This window comes from Chelonoidis abingdonii, chromosome 4 (genome assembly GCF_003597395.2).
Source record: "Chelonoidis abingdonii isolate Lonesome George chromosome 4, CheloAbing_2.0, whole genome shotgun sequence".
NCBI lineage: Eukaryota > Metazoa > Chordata > Testudines > Testudinidae > Chelonoidis > Chelonoidis abingdonii.
In genome coordinates this window covers 143,677,727-143,695,853 of record NC_133772.1, presented here as the reverse complement: position 1 = coordinate 143,695,853, position 18,127 = coordinate 143,677,727, and the positions used below count along the sequence as shown (strand labels likewise).

The 18,127-nt window shown below is 41.6% G+C and overlaps 1 protein-coding gene across 2 annotated transcripts in view; it reads left to right on the top strand.

Moving 5' to 3' along the window:
- The window catches only part of MDGA2 (MAM domain containing glycosylphosphatidylinositol anchor 2), a 691,110-nt gene that overhangs the window by 361,508 nt on the left and 311,475 nt on the right, over nucleotides 1-18,127 (top strand). For both annotated transcript variants that reach the window (XM_075065736.1, XM_075065735.1), the window contains exon 5: nucleotides 3,454-3,586. In XM_075065736.1, coding sequence (XP_074921837.1) covers nucleotides 3,454-3,586 — 133 coding nt within the window. The remainder of the gene's footprint in view (nucleotides 1-3,453; nucleotides 3,587-18,127) is intronic.

Genomic DNA, 18,127 nt, shown 5'->3' with positions numbered 1-18,127 from the left:
ATTTTTTAAAGCCGCACACTTGCTGCACAATTTCTTCCCTACGGATTTTCTTCATCATCATCATCATTAGATATTGTAATTGCACAGTTCAATTATAAGATTACATTTGCTGTATTTACACTAATTATATAATTAGACATAATTACACTAATTACACAAATCTGCTAAAATTACTTTTAACAAATCATAGAAATTGACGTAACATAAACCACATTACAATTGTGATATTAGTCCACAGCATCAAAGAGTTAACAGCCAAGGCTTAAACTTGCAAGACTCACTAACTCACAGTATCTATGGGCCTGATTGACAGTCCATTGACTTCCATAGTCATCTTCATGTCAACTTAAATGAGAGTTAGATTGGCCCCTATGTCCCCAAGAGATACCTGAGCACATTGTAAGGTATGAAATCCTGCATTCCCGTCTCATGCAGAACTACGTTGGTCTCTGAATTTGACCAAAGAGATTTAATAACTCTCCAGCATCTCCACCACTGTTTTCTGGTCACCCATATTGATCCTTCTTTGAAAAGGGGTACAGATTTCCCGTTGTATTACTGTGTGCATTTGAACAGTCTAGTTTGAACCCATTTCCTGCAAACACTTATGCAACATCTGCTTAACTTTCCCATTTAACTTCACCGGAACTACTCACATGATTGTAGTAAAGCATGCTACGTTATGTTTGCAGAACTCGGACCGAAGGTTGCATTTAAGACTACCTCTTTCCTGAATGAGGCATGTGTACCATTTATTTCCTTTTCATCTCTTTTTGCTTATTCATAACATGCAGTATTTTTTAATGCAGCCCATATAGCCATCGAAATCCTTCCTATTTAACCCTATTTAATCAAGCGTGCACTTGATGTTTGTGCAACCATTTTGTCTCAATAAAACTATACACCAGACAGTAATATTATTAACAACTGAGTGGAAATCTTGTAATAAAGAGTTCTTCAGTATTTGTCTCTTTCAGTTTGTAGGCCACTTCATGCCTGCTTTATTCAGAGCTTCAGTTTGCTTTAGTGGGAGTTCTGCCTGAGTAAGTCAAAGAGGATTTGTCCTTTTATATCTTTTTTATTTTAAGACCTGATACCGTAATGGTCAGATCAATGGTCCATCTATTCCAGTAGACTATCTCTAACAGTGGCCAGTACCAGAGGGAGAATATACAAAACAGGGCTACTTTGGAGAGATCTCGCCTGTCTTCCCCTCCCAACTTCTGGCAGTCAGAAGTTTATAGTCGCCCTGAGCCTGGGGTTGCATCCCTGATCATCTTGGCTAATAGCCATTGATGGATCTCTCCTCCATGAATGTACCACATTCTTTTCTGAATCCAGTTATACTTTTGGCCATTGAAGCATCCCATGGGAATGAGTTCCACAGGTTAGTTGTGCATTGTGTGAAAAAGTACTTTCTCTTGTTTGTATTACATGTGCTGTCTATTGATTTCATGGGTGACTCCTCGTTTCTTCCACTCTTATTCATAATTTGATAGACCTTTATCATATCCCCCTTAATCAGCTATTTTTCTAAGCTGAACAGCCCTACTCCTTTTAGTCTCTCCGAGTAGGGAAGTCATTACTTAACTGTGGCAAATTGCCGGTATTGTTCTGCTGGGTCTCGCGCTTTCTCTTCTCTGGGGTAGGTTCAGGGTGCTATTGCTTGCCTCTGAACCGGTTCTTAATTACTCCACTAGTGTCCTTGGAGGAGGGGAGTGGAGAGGGAGGGACCTGGGCCCGCCCTCTACTCCAGGTCCCAACCCAGGGGCCCTGAGGGTTGTGGTGAACCACTTGACTTAGCGGTTCCTTCCCCTGGGTTACTTCCCTTTCCTACCCTTCAGCTTGTGAAGGGCTTCTTGCCTCCCTTCTACAAAAGCCTGGTGCCCCTTACCTAGGGTTTCTTCTGGACTTCACAATCCACCGCAGCACTCCTCCAAACTTTCTATTTCTCTCTTATCAAACTCTTCTCTTCTCCAACCTGCACTCTGCTCCAATCAAACCTTCCTCCTTCAAATCCCACATTGTCTGACTGAAGCAGGGGTTTTTATCACATGACTGAAGTCAGCTGCTCTAATTGGAGTCAGGTGCTCTAAATAGCTACAGGTGTTCTAGTTAATTTAAAGCAAACCTTCCTCCCTTGGCAGGGAATAAGGCCCCCTGCTAACACTCTCATGCTGCCCTCTGGCCATGCTGTATCACATTACCCTTGACCTTCTTTGCTGCCCTTCTGTGAACCTTTTCAAGTTCCGCTATATTATTTTGGAGATGGGGCAAACAGGACTGGACACGAGGAGGTGTGGGCACACCGTGGATTTATATAGAGGCAATATGATCTATTCTGTCTTATTTTCTATCCCTTTCCTAATAGTTCTAACACCCTGTTAGCTTTTCTGACTGCTGCTGTACATTGAGCGGAGGTTTTCAGTGAACTATCCACGACCGCTCAAAAGTCTCTTGCTTTCTCTGATATCAACTCAGATTAGATATTTGTTGAACATGAGGAGTCTTGAGCTTGAAAAAATGTTTGTTTCTATGCTAGCACTAATTGCATATGCACATTTTAATACAACTTTATTGTATTTAATTTCTGTTTCTGTGGCGCACTATTAACTGACAATGATTTAACATCAAAATGTTACAGTTGTAACTGTTTTTCCCCAATCTGCCATGCTTCACATTTCTGTTTTTTATCCCCATGATGTCTTTATTTTGTATTTGATCTAAAATTGAGTATTTGCATTTAGCAATGCTTCTTGAAGACATTTGGTATCACTTTGTCAGGGAAATATAAACACCTGTGTCTTTTCTATCAATGATATAAGATTTTGTAAATTTTTTTCATTAAGGGTTGTTTTCTCAAATGTTTCTGTTGGCAGGTTCTCTGTTATGCCCAATTCTTATAGTATTTTATATGAAAATTTCCTGCCTGGATGCTATAATTTTCTCTAGATCCTGTTGAAAAGAGCTCTGTTATTAAATACTCTGTTTAGATCTTTGCACCATAATTTGCATAACTGCTGTCTAAAAATAAAATCTCTAGGAAGCCGGTTTTCAAAAGAAAGCAACAGGAACCCGTTTACAGTAGCTTATGATTTTTCATTATGCAGGTTTTAGCTCAGGATGCATTACCTGAAATGATACCCAGGCAGCAATTGCGACTTCAAAGCTGCTGCCAAAACAAGATTTTTCTTTCATTTGTTTAAGTGTATGTGGGGGAGTTAACCTTTTAGGTCATGCCTGTAAGCGTTTTTTACAAAGCACTTTTTGTATGCAGCTGGGTTGGTTAAAATCAACTTTTCTTTCTGGACAGTTCCAACTTGTCACTTCCTCCTAATTAGCCATCCCAATACAATATTCTTGTGGCCCGGGCAGTCTGTCTCAGAAATCTATGATAATCCACCTGTCCCTGTGGCTTAATCTCGTCCTAATTTACCTTTCTAATGTGTGCAGGGGGAAACAAAGATATTGAAACTAAAGAATCTTCGGCCTCAGGACTATGCTAATTACAGCTGCATTGCTTCAGTGAGGAGCGTGTGCAACATCCCTGACAAGATGGTGTCTTTCAGACTCTCCAATAAAACAGGTATTGTGTGAAACTATATACTCTCCCAGTGGATCTGGTACTTGTACAGTGTCTTCCAAATGTACAGACTGCACAGAATTATGCTATAATTTACAATATGGGCCAATGCACAAACCCACCCTAAGCTATGATCTATCTAGAAGTGATGGGCAGAAGCAACAACATTCTGATATTCATCCAATATGCCCTGTGGTTGGAATGTGCTTGGATCAGGGATTTTGTTTCATCTCTTTACATGACAGGCGACAGCTGTGGAATTTGTATCAGGATCTGACTTTCCCTAGCTTTTAGGGGATTTCTCTATTATCTAGTTTGATAAATATGCATAGAAAAGTGTTGCATTTAGTGTCCTCAAAGAATACAATAAATAGCCACATTTTATATAAAAGTATCCTTAATATATTGTTTAGAAGGGATAATAAATGATTCAGAGATGTAAATGTGTTACAGATGTGCTATAAACACAACCAGAGAAGGTGCTGTAGATGGTAATAAGCAATATATTGATCTGTTGAACTCTATTACAGTCAATTAATTATTTATTAAAATAACTACTAATAATTTTAAACCTGTATAAACTATTTATAAATTTACCCTTAATCTAAAGTCTAAAAGAAATAGCTATGGACCAGGATGATTGGTACATTACCCCGTGAAAAGTCCCAATGGCGTCAATGCGACTATTTGTAGAGTTGGATATTATTCAACAAGAGTAAGAGGATCACAGTCGAGCCCTATAAAAAGATCTTGGGTGGAAGATTTCATAAGAACCCTCTAGATGCTCTGTAGAGCTAGTCAGGAATTTTCCATCAGCATGTTTTGGCAAAAGAAAATGCTTTTTTTCTTCAAAATTGATTTTTTTTTAAAGAAAAAAAAGAATTTTGCCAGTGTTTTGATTTTCTGTTGGGAAAATTGAAACAAAATATTTAATTTCAGATTGGGTTAACCTGAATCAAAATATTTTGATTTGTCAAATTGAAACATTTTGTGTTGGGTCAGTTAGATATCAGTCGGTGTCTCCTGAGTTGCCACATGGGAATTACAGTTCATGTGCCTCATGTCCCAGTTGTCCTCTATGCTTGGGACTCCCATCTGGACTACATCTCCCATGTGCATCGCAGTCCCCCCTCTGGTTGAACTGGCATGATGCATCATGGGAGGTACAGTCTAGTCAAAATAAATTTCAAAATATCAAACTTTCTCTCAGGACAATGTTTTCAAATTTTTGACCAGCTTTCATGCTTTATATCAATGTTGATTAGATAATTTGCAAGAAATGTTTTGTGAACTGGAAGCCAAACAGCAAAAACCTTGTGTTAGCTCTGTTCAAAGTCAAGAGTATATAATTAATAACTTCAAGTAGATGTTTTCTGGAGACTTGTTGGTTAGCAAGTGTCAAAACATGTTGAAGATTGCAAGTTAGATTAAGTGAGGTTATGCTTTAATAATATGTGCTGCAAGGGCACTGAAAACAGATAATGAATGAATGAAGCTGCCGGTTGAAGATTTAATAAGAGTTCTGCATCTAGGATGAACTACTCATTTTATTTACATTTGCACATTTTTCTATAGTCACGTCTCGATTCCAAAGTGTGACCAGCTTATTTGTATATCTCTGATGGTTGCAAAAGTAGGTATAATGTCAAAGATCGAGGGCCTGATTCTGCTCAGGTGTAAATCAGGAGTAACTACATTTACATCTAAGGAGACACGCTCATATAAACCCTGCTTGAGTGGGAGCAGAATCAGGCCTGGAGAGGGTAGTCAGCAACTATATAACCCAATGGTCAATATGTACTTTGATTCCCCATTGCTATGCCTGGTCCATAGGTTACATCCCCAGCTACATACAGAGCTTGGCTCTTTAGTTTACGCTATAGACACACTCCTGCTTTCTGCTCTAGTGGTCTCTAGTTTAGTCCCCAGTGTGGTGGCCAAGATTGTGGTTGTTGCTTCTTCATCAGGTGAGACCAGCGGAATCCTGCTCCTGCTCTGAGTTCTCAGAGATGCTATTTAAATGACTGTTGCTGTAGTATATTTTAGCACTGTTAGAGAAAGTCCCCTCTGTGAGCTTGTTAAAATGGGTCCATTAGTGGGGGCACACACCTTGTTCAGAAGTATCTGGGGCCGGCTACCATCAGAGATGGGATTAGAATAACTAGTTAGTGGTTTATTAAGAACTATGAAAGATGTGACAACTGGGCAAAAATTGCTTTCATTTACACTGACGTAACTTCCTACAGTTAGGAGTTTCTCTGGATTTATACTAGTGTAACAGAGCAGAATCTGGTGTACTCTATGTCCATTTGATTCAGTTTCCGCACGCACATTTGTTCCACTTTTCTGGACTTTTATTGGTCTATAGCATGGAGCTATTTAAATAGGAGTAATCAAAGAAGAGAAACCGTCAGAAGGGGCTGTAAAGTGACAAGGAAATGTAGCAATTCTCATGCATAAAAGTGGTGGCAAGTGAAAGTCAGCTCAGCAAATTATTAGAGAGCCTGTGTGTTTAGCAACACAGACAACGTCACTAGTCTCCATCAGTCTAGTCTGTAACCAAAACTGGAGGAGAAAGTTGTTGCCAAAGATCACATTGCTGTTACTGATTAGAGAGAGGGCTGGGTATAGCGAAGACAATTTGTGGCAGTGTGATGGGGGCTCAGAGGGCTGGACAGACCAGTGGTTAGCACACCTGATTTCTGCCCCTTCCCCCTCTCCCCGATAGGGTTGCCTGTTCTTGATCATAAGACAGGAATCTCCAGCTTTCCACCTGCATCCGGGCCTTGTCTCTTAAGAAGGTGTAATAGGGAGACTCAGGTCCTCTTTCTCCACTGGATCCCAGCCCAGAGACCTGTGGGAAGCAACACTGGCAGGGTCTTCCCTGCTGCAAGTCCCATTTCGCTTCCCTGGGCTACTTCCTACTCATAGGTTCCTTCAGTTTGGGGCATGCAACAGTTGTGTTGTGTTTTGGTTGTGTAGAATAGCACCTAGGCCTGAAAGGAGCCAGCCAAGCTCAGAAACCCACTGAGCTGGGCAGTGTATGAACACTACCCGCTCAACCAGGCTGCCTCTTAGAACAAAATCCTAAGCACCATTAGTGTGAGTGCCGCCCCCACCCCTTCTCCCCCGAGACTGACAATGTAAAGACAAACTAACACCATACAGGCTGGACAGAGAGCTCTGAGAGGTGTGGGGAGGACAGCAGAGAGCAAAAGGTGTGAGAAGGTCAGTTGGGTTTCTAGGGTCATAGCGCTTGGCATGTGCTGAAAATAGGCAGTGCTGCTCTTGGCTAATGCAGGTGTGTGCAGGTAAATAGCTCTAAATACACTCCCCAGAATATGGCAGCGGTGCCGGCATGCTTGTGGCTTTAACCTAAAGGCAGCTGTTCCGCAGCCCTTGCACCCTTTCAGCAGCATTTTTCTCATTTGAGCAGTCCCATTACAAGCACTGTCTCAACATTCATTTGACCCCTCACGTGAGTAAGGGCTGCAGCCTGCAGAGTCAAACCCGACTGTTCTGCAGCAAACTCGATGGGTTCTCCTGACCGAGAGAGGCCTCTGAAAAACGGCAATTTGCCAATTAGCCTAGGAGACGCAGGACTCATAGTCTGTGCTGGCTTGCAGTCAATCCACGCCCACTGGGCTTCACATCAAATGGGGCCCCACAAAAGGCCCCACAGTGCTCTTATAAATCATTTGTGTGCATCTTTCAATCCACCTACATGATGTATATTCCTAAGTGTCAGTGTGCGTTTCCCCTGGGAGGGAAGGATCTTCGTTTCCAAGGGCAGGGAGCAGAAAGAGTGCCAATTAGATCAGTCAGTCAAGAGGCACTTTCCAGGATGCGACCACTTAAAGGTTGCAGGGTGTTATGAGCTGTATCTTCTAATGAGATCTGATCTTGTGCCACTCAGGAGCTCTCTACTAATATCCAGCAGTGAGTACGCCGGAATAGGCACAGGTGTGTGGGATCTGGGACCTGCATCTACTGCACCGTCCCCACCTTTTGGCACAGAGAGGGGCAGAGAGTATGTCAGGAAGGTGTGTGGGGGAGACAGAGGAGACGAGCTCTGTTATTCTGTGTTTATCCCCTACTGGCTTGTAGGGGAGGGTCTGCTAAGGATTAGGAATTAAGGAGCCGGAACAAGATCCTTGGTCTTCAGGATCCTTCCCCTTCTCTGGCTCTCAGCACTGCTGCACTTCTCAAGTTTCATTGATGCGCCCGGTTCATTGTCCTAGCAGACACCACCCCACCCCTCACAATGCATCTGGGAATTGACCCCTTGTGGCTGCAATGCTCTGCCCCTTGTCTGTGTCCCAGATCCACTTCCGCTTAGGTTCATTGCTTTGGAGTCAGTCTCACGTCTGCTTTTTTCTGTTCCGTTTTCACCAACTTAAAATAGTTCCTTTTATCGGCAGAGCCACACAATAGCCATGGCTTCATCTTATCACCCGCATAAGCGTCTCCCTTCTCAAGGCCTGCCTGTCTAGTGTCCCAGTTCAGTCTGGACCCAGCTCTGGCTAGTTAAGGGTTCTTGCTTGAATATGTTAACCCTGCAGCCAGCTCAGCCTGCTTGTAAAGACACAGGGTTCAGATAGTTCAGCGTTAATTCTATTCTGTGTCAAACATGAATTGACAGGTCATAGTAATATGGATGACTTACTGCTTAATCTACAGAGCCATGGAAGCTGCCTTTTTAATAAAGGTACTCAGATGTAATAATATGCATCAAGATGTGTGTGAGTTCCTTAAAAAATGGCACGGTTCCTTTGAAAGCATTTGGGAAGATGCATAATATATATATCCCTAAATCTACATGGCTCTTGGATTGCTACAATGATATCAAACATTTCTAGGGCACTTGAAAGGGTTAAATAGGTAATGAAGCAGTTTTAAATATTGAAATTCTGTGCTTCAGTTAATTTTTGGCTTTAATATGATTAATTAAAAATAGATGGAAGTTATGATCTTAATCTACAAAGCTTTCTTGGTGCCATAGATTCATTTGAAAATGTATTGGTGTGGATTAGTCAAATCGGCCTAGTTAGACAGCAGGGGTCATGACTAAAATATAACATGGAGGTTGGATTCCAACAGCTTCCAGAAAAAGAGCCCTTTTGGTACGTGCTTCCTAGCTGTAGGCACTGTGGTGTGGATGATTTAGTTGGGTGTTGGTCCTGCTTTGAGCAGGGGGTGGGACTAGAACCTCCTGAGGTCCTGATATACTGTGATTCTATAATACGCAGGGCTGAGAGCCCCTCACTACCACCTGCCCATCGTAGCATGAGGGAGCCTTGTCTGTGCCTGCCAGGGGTTGGCTCCCCATCTCCACCAGCCACACATACTCCCCAACTCCACAGGCAGCACATGCCCTCCCCTCTAGGCGTGAGCAGGGCCCTCTCTCTCTAGACTAGCAATAGGCACGCTCCAACATCTGAGCATCTCCTTGGAATATCTGGCCCCTCCTCCGCTGGACACTTGCAGTATTTACAGATTTGCTGCTGCCAAAGAAGCAGTGCACCCCAGCTTACCAGTTACCCCTCACATCACTACTCCTCTTCACACACAGCACTTCAATATGTTTACAGGGAAAGCAAGCAGAAGTTTATTTAACAAAGCCCAGAGATTCCAGTGATGGCAAGTAGACATTTTGGAAACAAACGGTTACATATGAAATAAAATCAAAACACACGTTCCAGAGCCTAGACTTAATTAATGAGAGCCTCTTATGTCTGATGAAGTATTGCGTGCCAGCACTTTTGCACTAGGCAGGCTGTAATCCCTTGCCCATGGTACAAGATACGCTCTCAGCCTGTCTCCTATGTGAAGGATCCAGGGTGTTCCTTGCTATACTCTCACAGTCCGTTGTCTTTGTTCATAAACAAGATCCCTTCCTGCTGTTGATTTCTTCCTGCAAAGATCCTGTCTCGTAGATTTTGCAACTTTTCTACTGCTGTCAGGCTCAGTATGCAAACGGGTCTCCATTGTGAGACATACAATGCCCCGTGCACACATGATCAGACGGGGAATAAGCGTCTGCTTGAAAGGGAACCTGCTTAAGACACATCACTTCCTGATCACCTGCTTTATCTCCAAGGCTTTGAGAACATAATTTCCAGTATAGATACATAACTCCTTAAACATTATCCATACAGACATTTTGGAATGATTATGATGACCACTGGGCTACTGGCTTTTGATAGAGACCTTACGTGCCACCCTTTGGTAAATTTAGCGTGCATCTATATGACCCAGGGGATCCCTGTAAACTCTATGTTCCCCTCTGCCTACTGCAAGCTGGCATCAGAAGGTTCTTGGGTCACACAGAGTGAAACTGAATCATAGTTTAAGCTGGCACTTTATCCTCTGTGGTAGGAATCAAATTGGAAAGGTTTCCTTCGCTTCTAATCTCTCCATTAAGCAGCATTCTATTTTGTCTAACTTATATTGTCTCTGTTCATTCCATGCAACACTGCAGAATTATTTCATTTGAAAAAATAAATATTTCTCTTCACGAGCCAAGGTGTTCTCCAGGAATATTGTGACAGTACATGAAAACGCTCTTCAGGTGTCCGAAATCCCCAGATCAAAATGTAGCCAATATAATAGAATTGAATGCTGAGGCTGGGGATGGTATTAGCTGTGTAGTAGAAAAATAAAGCAATTATAGATTCTTACACTAAGTTAACATAATATGCTAGTGGAACCTACTTGTATTTTAGGGATCATCGTTGTTTTCCATACAAGACACATTTTATTGGGTTTATAAAACAGTCATAAAAAGGTCCTTCCTTCCGTTTGATAGCTGGCCTCCAGATTCTCATTTTGGGGCTATTGTGTTTAAATCATGATATGTTTCTGATTGGTTCCTCCATCTGTAGGTTAAAGAAGGAGCAAAGACACAATTGGGAAATTGTTGGAATTTTTAACCTTTAATCTTTGTTTTCCCCAGTTCTGCAATTCAAAACCAGCTTTGATTTAATCAAAAGTTTTACAGTGAATGATTTTTAAAAATATCTGCCAGCATGGTCTGTTGTTTATGGTTTATAGTTTGGATTTTAGCTAATATAGAGCCTGATCCTGCTAATGGATCCATGCAGCTAGGTTCTGGTGCCACAATGGAATATCACTGAAGTCAAAGGGGGTCTGCATGGGCAAATGGGTGAGCCCACATGGATCTGCTTACAGGACTGGGTCGACGCTGGGCATGAGATGTATATTAGGTCATGACTTATAGTCCTATACATTATTTTTTATTTATAATTTGTATTAATGTTTCCAAATATAACAAATGCACCAAAATACCACATTCATAATACACAAAGTAAATAAAGAGGGTTAGGATACAGGGAAGAGAGGAACAATGACATCTCACTCTTCAGGGTTTATGTTAATCATAGACCTCTAAAAAGTCAGCCCAAATTGCTTTGAATTTGTTGGGCATTCCCTTTCTGCAGAATGTCAGTCATGTGTTAGCTGTAAGGTTGACCATATCACCAAACCAGGCATCAATATTTGGTGGGGATCGGCTTTTCCATTTTTGCAGAATCAATTTTTTTGTGTCCAAAGCTGCATGTTGGGACCACACTGCCTTGTTACCAAGTAATCTCCAGGTATCAGGAATATATCCAAGAATGAAACTTAAGAAGGAGTGTCCCAACTTAGCATCCAAAATCAAATTGGTCCTTTGACCCACCTCACCACAAAAAATTCTTGATCCGGGAGGGCTAACCCTGGAGCTAAAACATATGAGCTAATATAGCACAATAGAGTCACATTTCCAACAGCGGTTAACATTTATGAGGCCAATTACCATTAGCCTATGTGGGGGCCAGCATATTTGAAAAAGTGTGTTTTGGTGAATAAACCAGAGTCTCAGGTCTGTCGTTGTTGTTTTTTAACATTAGATAGACTTGTACTCCATTGGGTTGGAGATAGTTGTATATCCAAATCTCTGCTCCAAGACAGTCTCAAATTATCAACCTTTGGTAGGGTTTTTGGGGCCGGAAAACCATAAAAGGATACCAGTGGCCCAGTCAATCCAGGAAGTCTCCTCCATAATAATAAAACCTTCTTGAGGTTCTGGAGTACACAGTGCTTCTGGCCCAAATGTATTCATAAGTAATGCATTAACTGGAGATATTTCCATGCTCCAGAGCAGGGTCAGCCAAACTGCTGAAGATCTACAGATGGTTTAAATTTAGCATTGTCAGCTAGCTGTGACAGTCATCATTCCTCTGTCCATCCAATCCATCCATGAACTTTGAGCATAGGATTGCTCTATAGTTCCATGTTTTCAAGCAGTCTCTTACTTAAGGGTGACTGAATTTTTGTGCACCTTTGACTTAGCTGTGTAATCCCACCTTCCAGCCCAAGGTGTATGTGTCAGAGTTGCACATCCTTGTGCATTGCAAACCTAGGTTTCCCTGTGTCAGGGCATTTGCACACCCCTTGGGAGTGTGATGAAGTGCACACAAGCTTAGGTGCAAACCTACTTGAAAATTTGGGCCATAACTATATCTTTTTGGCAGGAAGAGGACCAAAACGCAAACAAAGACAAAAAGACATACTTTAAAAATTGGATCTCAGATCCTACTGAGGATAGTGGAAAGGAGCACAGACCCTGGCATATCAAGGGTAAAAGTGTAATTAGGCAGGACAAAAAGACACAAAAACTAACAGCAATTTTTTGAAGTATATCAGAAGGAGGAAGCCCTGCAGAAAAAACATCAGGGCATCTGGACAATTGAGGTGCTAAAGCAGCACTTAAGAAAAAACAAGGCCATCATGGAGAAACTAAATGAATTCTTTGCATTGGCCTTCACTGCAGAGGATGTAGGGGAGATTCCCACACCTGTGTCATTCTTTTTAGGTGACAGATCTGAGGAACTGTCCCAGATGTATGTGTCAGTAGAGGAGGTGTTTTTAGTAAATTGGTAAATTAAACAGTAATAAGTCACCAGGACAAGTTGGTATTCACCCAAGAGTTCTGAGGGAACTCAAGTATGAAATTTCAAAACTACTAGCTATGATATGTAATCTATCCCTTAAATCAACCTCTGTACCAGATAACTAGTGGATAGCTAATGTAACACTGATTTTTTTCAAAGAAAGCTCCAGAGGCAATCCTGGCTATTACAGATCAGTAAGCCTGATTTCAGTACCAGGCAAATTGCTTGAAACTATAATAAAGAACAGAATTATCAGAGACACGGGTGAATATGGTACGTTGGGAAAGAGTGAAGTGGCTTTTCTAAAGGGAAATCATGCCTCACCAATCTATTGGAATTCTTTGAGGGGGCCAGTAAGCACCAACAAGGGTGTTCCAGTGAATATAATGTACTTGGACTGTCAGAAACCTTTGACCAGGTCCCTCACCAAAGGCTCTTAAGTAAGCAGTCATGAGATAGGAGGGAGGGTCCTCTCAGAGATCACTAACTAGTTAAAAGACAGGAAACAAAGAGAAGGAATAAATAGATTGTTTTCACAATGGAGAGAGTTAAATAACCCCAGGGATCTGTACTGTGACCAGTAATGTTCCACATATTCATAAATGACCAAGAAAAAGTGGTAAAGGTAAGGTGACAAAGGTTGCAGGTGCTACAAAATTACTCAGTTTAGTTAGACCCCCAAGTAGACTGTGAAGATTTACAAAAGGATCTCACAAAACTGCGTGACTGGGCAACAAAATGGCAGATGAAATTCAATGTTGATAAATGCAAAGCAATGCACATTAGAAAACATAATCCCAACTGTACATACAAAATGATGGGGTCTAAATTAGCTGTTAGCACTAACGAAAGAGATGTTGGAGTCATCATGGATAGTTCTCTGAAAACGTCTGCTCAATGTGGAGTGGCAGTCAAAAAAGTAGAACAGAATGATGGGAATCACTAGGAAAGGGATAGATAATAAGACAGAAAATATTATAATGCCAAAATAGAAATCCACAAAGACCTTGAATGCTGCGTCCAGCTCTGGACACTCTATCTCAAAAAAGATATGCCAGAATTGGAAAAGGTACAAAGAAGGGCAATGAAATTAATAGGCAGCAGGTTTAAAACAAACAAAAGGAAGTATTACTTCACACAGTGCAGTCATCCTGTGGAACTTGTTGCCAGGGATACTGTAAAGGCCAAAAGTATAAATGGGTTAAAAAATGATTACATACGATCCTCGAGAATAGGTCCATCAATGACTATTAGCCAAGATGATCAGGGATGTAACCTCATGTTCTGGGTGTCCCTAAATCTCTGACTGCCAGAAGCAGGGACTGGACAACAGGTGATGGATCACTTGAAAAATGCCCTGTTCTTTTCATTCCCTCAAAGTATCTGGCACTGGTACCTGTCTGAAGACAGGATACTGGGCTAGAAGGACCATTGGTCTGACCCAGTGCGACCATTCTTAGTTTTTATGAACATACTTTTGATTCAGGTGTCATTGATCTAGCAGCATGTGATCTAGAAAGAGCAGCACCTTTACCCTCTAAAGCAATATCTATCTGAGGCAATCATCACAGGCATCAGTAGAAACCTAGTTTTTTTCTTAGGTTCAGAGAATATCAGCACTGGGTCACTAATCAGAATATGCTTCCATTCTGTCTGTGTATGGTCCCCTGCCAATTCAGTTTAGCTGATAAGCCCAGAGGGGCAGGGATAGCACATAGGGGCAGAACACACGCAGTAACTAGAGGGTGATAGGTAAATGTCTTATAATATGAATAATCGTACATTAATAACTGAACGCTGGCTCTGCTGCCCCAGTTGGCACCTGTTGGTCTGGTTAGTTAATCAAACCCGCTGCATGATGGACACCTTTTTATTAGTAGATATGGACGGATGTATTTTGCAGATCCAGCCTTTCATTAACCTCCATCTGTACATCAGCAGTGGATAATTTGCTGCTCAAACATTTTTACACTTATTTGAAACTTCCAGTTGTCCGTGTTTAGTAACACTCCTTTTTTATTTAAATTGTTTGATGTGCTTTGATCAACCTAGCACTGTGTTCTGTCTTAGCGGAGTTCCTAATCCCATCCTCAGAAACTTCCCCTTGCAAAATGTGCTGCCAGCTTTCAAAGCCAGGATCTTTAGTTTTACAAAATGTATTATATTTTAAAAATGTTGCTGCCTGAAGTTAGGCTTCTACATCATATTTAGTTCCCTTAAATAAAAAGGAGGCTGATTTTCAGAAGAGCTGGGTGTCCACAAATCCCATGAAAGTTGATGAATCTGTAGGTTCTCAGCACTTCTGAAAGTTGAGCCACTTGAGGTTATTAAATATGGTTTCAGGAACCTTTTTTAGGCACTCAGTTATGCAAACATGTGCCAACATTTTTATGTTTGCTGTTTTGTAATTATTAATCTGTATCATCATCAATGTTGGTGGTAGTAAAGACTTTTTTTTTAAAAAAAAAAAGGCTGCCAGAGGGCAGGTTGTCACTCTGTGTAAAGCTCTGCCTGTACTGAAAGTGAAGTCTGGAGCTCAGAAATGTAACAAACACTTGCCACTTCATTGAGTATTTCATGCTGATATTACTCCTTTAAGGCTGACATTCAGATCTAGATCTTTATCTAAAACAATCCTAAACCAAAGCAAAGCTTTGAAAGCAGCTGTGGAGGTTTGCCAGCTGGCTCCATTTTGGTCAACGACATTCCATTGGAAACCTTTCAAAAATGTTTATAACATGCATTGCCTCTGTCTTCTGCAGTATTGTAGGGGTTTCGCATGTGTGCAGCTCCTGGGCAGAACTTTTTTCAAGGGGGCATCACATTTTCGTTAGTAAAATTCCTCAATATTTTTAAATCATTGTGTCCAATACTCTTGAATTCTAAACAAGAAAAATAAACCCTTGTGTGTGTGTGTGTATGTGTTCATGCGTGTGAATGCACGAATCAGGTTTTTTTTATGTTAGAGCCTCAGCTGCTGCCAATTTGTGTAGTTTCATGGAAGTGGAGGGACTGAATAGATTGGGTCTGTTTAGTCTAGAAAGGAGATGAATAAGAGGGGGGATGGCAGAGTTGCATGTAAAATAGTGAACAGCCCAGCGAGAAGAGACCAGCGCATATACAGATCAAAATGGAAAACAGTGAAGAGACTACATTAAACAAACCTGTTTTCAGAATCTTCAGAAATTGTTCCCTTTGAGTTTTGAGTGAGGGTTTGAGCACAGATTGGGGATGTGTTACCCAAACACTGAGCTGATCTCTAGTTTAAACTAAACTGTTTTAGAATCAGGGTTTATAACTTGAAATTCTGAGACAGACTTTAACATGGAGGGGAGAGACTGAGGGAACTGGGCTTGTTTAGTCTGCAGAAGAGGAGAATGAGGGGGGATTTGATAGCTGCTTTCAATCATCTGGAGCTTTCAACTACAACGAGGATGGAGCTGGCAGATGACAGAACTAGAAGCAAAGGTCTCAAGTTGCAGTGGGGGAAGTCTAGATTGGATATTAGGAAACAAGATTTCACTAGGAGGGTGGTGAAGCAATGGAATGGGTTACCTAGGAGGTGGTGGAATCTCCTTCCTTAGAGGTTTTTAAGGTCAGGCTTGACAAAGCCCTGGCTGGGATAATTTAGTTGGGACTGGTCCTGTTTGAGCAGGGGGTTGGACTAGATGACCTCCTGAGGTCTCTTCCAACCCAAATCTTCTATGATTCTATGGAGCACGTTAAATGTGGAACTATAATGAGCAATTTTTTTTTCACATTTGATTTCCCTGTATTTTCTCTGAATATGAAATTTCCCGTGGGATTTTTTGACAGCCTTAAATAACTCTCATGCTATACATAGTAACTGACCTTTGGATGAAAGTGAAAACTTGACTGGCAGACATAACTTGAGGTAGTGTTTTCATGTGTCTTTGCTTTTAATTGTTCAACTGTCTGCTATGTTCTTTAGACCTCAATGTGCTTGGATTTTTAAAGTGCCTTTCAGGTGAAAAGAAACCTATGTAAACATTGACGCGATCCAAATGGTGTACTCTGGGAAAACATATTTTAGTAACTTAAGTAATAAAATCTACAGTAGAGGAACAAATTAGCTGCTCGCTGTCACAGGAATATGCTTCTTTTCAGATGATATTCCCGACTGGGATCGTGTTCAAGTTCTTTTCTGTGATGAGCATGTAATTACTTTAAGCTTAAAAACATGTTTTTTGAAAGTCTAATTTTTGAATGCTGATACATAATATAGCTGAGAATAATATTGAAAATTGTATTTGTTATTTCAAATGGAAAGTAATAGTCAACCTTTCAGAGAGGTCTTTTTGCTGCTGTTGCCAAATGGAGGTAATCCTCACGCTGTTTTCTTTCCATAAACCAATGTTACTGTTTTGTGTTGCAGCTGTATTAGAGGCCCTAGCTGAGATAAGCACCCCTGTGGATGCAGGAACGTGGGAATTACCATCAGACTTAAGGTCTGTCTCTGATAGGACCAGTACCAGCTGTTTCAGAGGAAGGTGCAAGAGCCTTGCAGTAAGATGATGCAGGATAACCTGTCCCCCATGTTAGGTCTTGGTTTCTAATATTTAAAGATTACATGAAGCCTGAAAACTTGAGGTTTAATATCCCTTCCATATCATTTTTGCCATAATTACTTCTAATAAAGCTGGATATTCTTGTTGGTCACGTGAATGGCCAATCCATTTTATAGCCTTGCTGAGTTCTTGGCCTCAGCACCTTCCAGTGGCAATGAGTTCCACAGTCCAGTCACACAACGTGTGTAGTAAAAGACAGTCTGTGCCCCAGAGTTGAAAATCTAAATAGATAAGGCAGACCATTAAAGTAGTACCTCTACTCCTCTACTGAGGGGCTGAGGCACAGAGAGAATAAAGGGTAGATTTTCAAATGTTTTTAGAAGCCCAAAGTTGCAGGTAGGTGCCTGGTGGGATTTTAAAAAGCAATGAAATCAATCAGAGTTTGGCACCTCGGCTTTTTGAAAACCCCACTAGGTGCCTATCTTCATCAAAACCCTTGGGAAAGCTGGCCCGAAGTGACTTGCCGAAGAATTGGAATTGACCCAGATCTCCTGAGACCCAGTCTAGTGCCTTAACCATGAGACCATTCTCCTCCCTACTTCAAAGCATTGCGTGTCCAACTCATGGACAAGATTAATGGGATGGGGCTCTAGTCCTGTGAGGGGCTGAGCGCATAGGCACTCAACACTTAGCACGACGTGCCCCCTTCTCTGGTGCTGCTTTCACTGACAAAGGGAGGGGCGCTATAGGAGAAGTCAGAGGGCCTTTCCCTTCCTGTCTCCAGTAGAAGCCCCAGCATGTGTCACAGGTGTACAGTTGGTTAGCTTGGCGGCTCTTTTTTCACATTACATTAAAAAAGAAGCCAATGGAAATTAAATTGCACAAGCCAAAACTCCGAGTTCAGGGTGAAGCTGTGTTCTCAGCCCTCTCTGACATGTCCAGGGTGTCTCTAGAAACCAGGCTTTCTCATACTCTCCTCGCTGTTGGTGTCTAGCAATAAGAGCTTTTCCTCTGCCTGCCTCCATCCTCTAGGGAGCCCTCCTTGCCCCCAGTAATTCCCC